Source organism: Fusarium tjaetaba (assembly GCF_013396195.1).
Source record: "Fusarium tjaetaba strain NRRL 66243 chromosome Unknown NRRL66243_c0000675, whole genome shotgun sequence".
In the NCBI taxonomy this organism is placed as follows: Eukaryota; Fungi; Ascomycota; class Sordariomycetes; order Hypocreales; family Nectriaceae; genus Fusarium; species Fusarium tjaetaba.
In genome coordinates this window covers 1,156-3,782 of record NW_023501871.1, presented here as the reverse complement: position 1 = coordinate 3,782, position 2,627 = coordinate 1,156, and the positions used below count along the sequence as shown (strand labels likewise).

General features: G+C 52.6%; 1 protein-coding gene across 1 annotated transcript; it reads left to right on the top strand.

The window, feature by feature from the left end:
• Positions 1–1,109: 1,109 nt before the first annotated feature.
• Positions 1,110–2,096, top strand: FTJAE_14266 (uncharacterized protein; the record flags this gene model as incomplete). The annotated part of the gene is made up of 1 exon (XM_037347478.1): positions 1,110–2,096. One exon carries the CDS (start codon positions 1,110–1,112, stop codon positions 2,094–2,096), a length of 987 nt encoding a protein of 328 aa, XP_037198730.1.
• Positions 2,097–2,627: the final 531 nt, after the last annotated feature.

Here is a 2,627-nt window from a genome sequence, read left to right as displayed (position 1 = left end):
GATGAAAATAAACAATGTACGGCCATTTAGATTGCTTAGAAGATTCACCAACACATTTGTCTCTTGCCCTTGTACTCTGGGCCCTCTCCGTACTTCTCTGCTCATTATAGATCAAAGCAAGTACCCAGATCTTTGAGTTCATATCTTAGAGAAAGCGCTTAAGCTCTGGATGTTACCAATATCGCCTCAGAATCATCTCAGCCCTGGTGCGACTGACTGCGCGAGATCTAAGTCTGTCTACTGGGCTTCCGGAGCAGAACACGGAGGTAGAGACGGAGGAGTCGCTTCTCAGACACGGCCCCACCTTAGGATTTGGAGCATGAACATGATTGGTTCAAACTGTAGTGGTGTTGGCAGGCTGGGACACTGGAGTCACTCACTACCTAGCGAGACTAGCGAGAGCGATTTAGCGGATCACTCCACTGGAGCTGCGGTGCGTAATGATTAGCGCATTTTTGTCTTCGTTGTGAACATCGATCGATTGAGCATTGCTGTTCCAGCGATGTTCTCCTTACGTGGGACCTATTTCAATAATTAGAAACTTTCAAAAACTATGCCACTTCTTCTTTTGTGATAAAATCTAGTCTTCATGCCGTGTCGCGGCTTTTTTCTGTTGTGTCGCTGCAGTGCGAGCTCCATGTGACCTGCCAAATCTGACGTCTGAGGAACAGCCTTGTCGGACTAACGTTCTTCCGACCCAAGGCTTCTCCACCATCGCCAATTCACGCTCCTCTCACAACCAGCTTCATCTTCAGTCATGCTACTCTTCGCCCTACTCGAAATGTCGCCTCCACGCCACAACGTCCCTCCCATCATCCCGCGCTCAATAACACTTCTCGAGGGAAACCCAAGCATCGCACTACACCCGTTATAAAATTCCGGCTTATACCCACCGAGAGCGAGTGCGCTCCTCTTTGTGGAATAACCGGGGCGTGTAGAGGGCGACCTGGACTCGGAATCTCGCAGTTCTACTGGAGTTCCGGGGCGACCTGGCAGTTCTACTGGAGGTCCTGGGCGCCCGTCAGAGAGGCTCGGTCAATCTCCCTCGAAGTTGCGTTGTTAGACGTGCTGTACAGGTGAGTCTTGATTTCGTCTACTAACCTTGCGCGATGGCATGCATCTCTCTCAGCGAAACAACAGCTGCCGTCGAGTGGCAGTGGGAGGGTGTCACGCGTAACTTAGCGACCGCCGATCCTGACCACGACGCGATACGATTTACCTTGCGACTCGACCGTGAGAGTCAATCCGGCGCGCACTTCGAACTCGGCATCCCCTTCAGATTCAAGGACAAGCCAGCTGGGGCAGGCGTACGCCTCCGGATAAACCCGTTCTTCATCAAGTCCTTCTCTTATTCCGACGTACCGAGCCTGCCCGATGCCGTAAAGCCGATTTTCGACATGACTACATCCCTTGACTTCACTTTGGATAACAGAATCACCGTTCTTATTCCTAGCGATGTTCAAGAGCCGGTTGAAGCAGCGCGTGCGCGGTCGGGCAAGGTCCTCGACTTGATACACGAGCTGTCTTGCATCACGTTCCTGCGTATCTACATCCAGCAGTCTCTACTATCACCCGACGAGCTCAAAGCCATCAGCGAGGCTGTAGAACAACGTCAAATCAAACCCTTCTCTGATCCAGACTATGATATCTCACGAATGTTTGGCGGCAGCGGCGCAAAAGTCACTACCATTCCTCCCCCCAAACCCCCGTCCTACAAGAATGCAACGAGAAGTCAGCCTCCCTCGAACGCTCCCTCTAATCGCAAACGGCCCCGACAAGACAGCCACCCTGAGTTCTTCAACCAGTTCTGGGATAAGCTCCAGAAACTGGAATCCAAGGTCGATGACCTGCAGGCCGACAACGCCAGGCTCAGAGCCGATAACGCTCAGCTCAAAGAGAAGGTCGAGCGCCTGGAGAAGAAGTGCGAAGGGTTGGAGCCGGTGGACGCGGAGGAGGCTGTGATCATAGAAATACGAGATGATATCAGCTCGCTGGATCATAGAGTGAAGTGCATCGAAGACGCAAGAGATGAAGACTTGGAGGACATAAAGGAAGGCGTATTTGATGAGTTGGCGAAGCGTCTGATCGGTGGATGAAGCTGACTGTCTTGCGGTATGTCCATGGTTTTGAGTTCTGAGGTCTTTACTGATGGGTGTAGATTCATGAGACATGAGCGACGATACCTTCAGACCTCATGAATGCGACGACGAGACGAACCGCATAGATTCGACCAATGTCCACTCCAACAAAGTGCATTGGCCGTTACAACCGAAGAGTAGTCAGCCCTCTGGGCTGCAGCTCAAGGCTTGCAAGCGGAGTAACTTGATTACGTCTTAACAGCCTGTCGCGCCCCGAGTCATGATCCGGTCACCCATAGCTGGATCCGCCCCAGTGCGGTTGCTGCAGCCGCCGCGTTCATGTCGAAGGATGTGAAACATGTTATTGCGGTGGCCAGTAAGTGCCTGGCGTCCCCGTCAGTTGCCACAATGCTGACATCGATGGTTACAGCAACGGCTGGGTATACACGACACCCTCGACGGAACGACTTCCCCCATTCTTACGACCTCTGTCCCCTCGACGATGCGCACTTCCGATCAAGTCGAGCGCTAAAATGTCCTGGCCACACA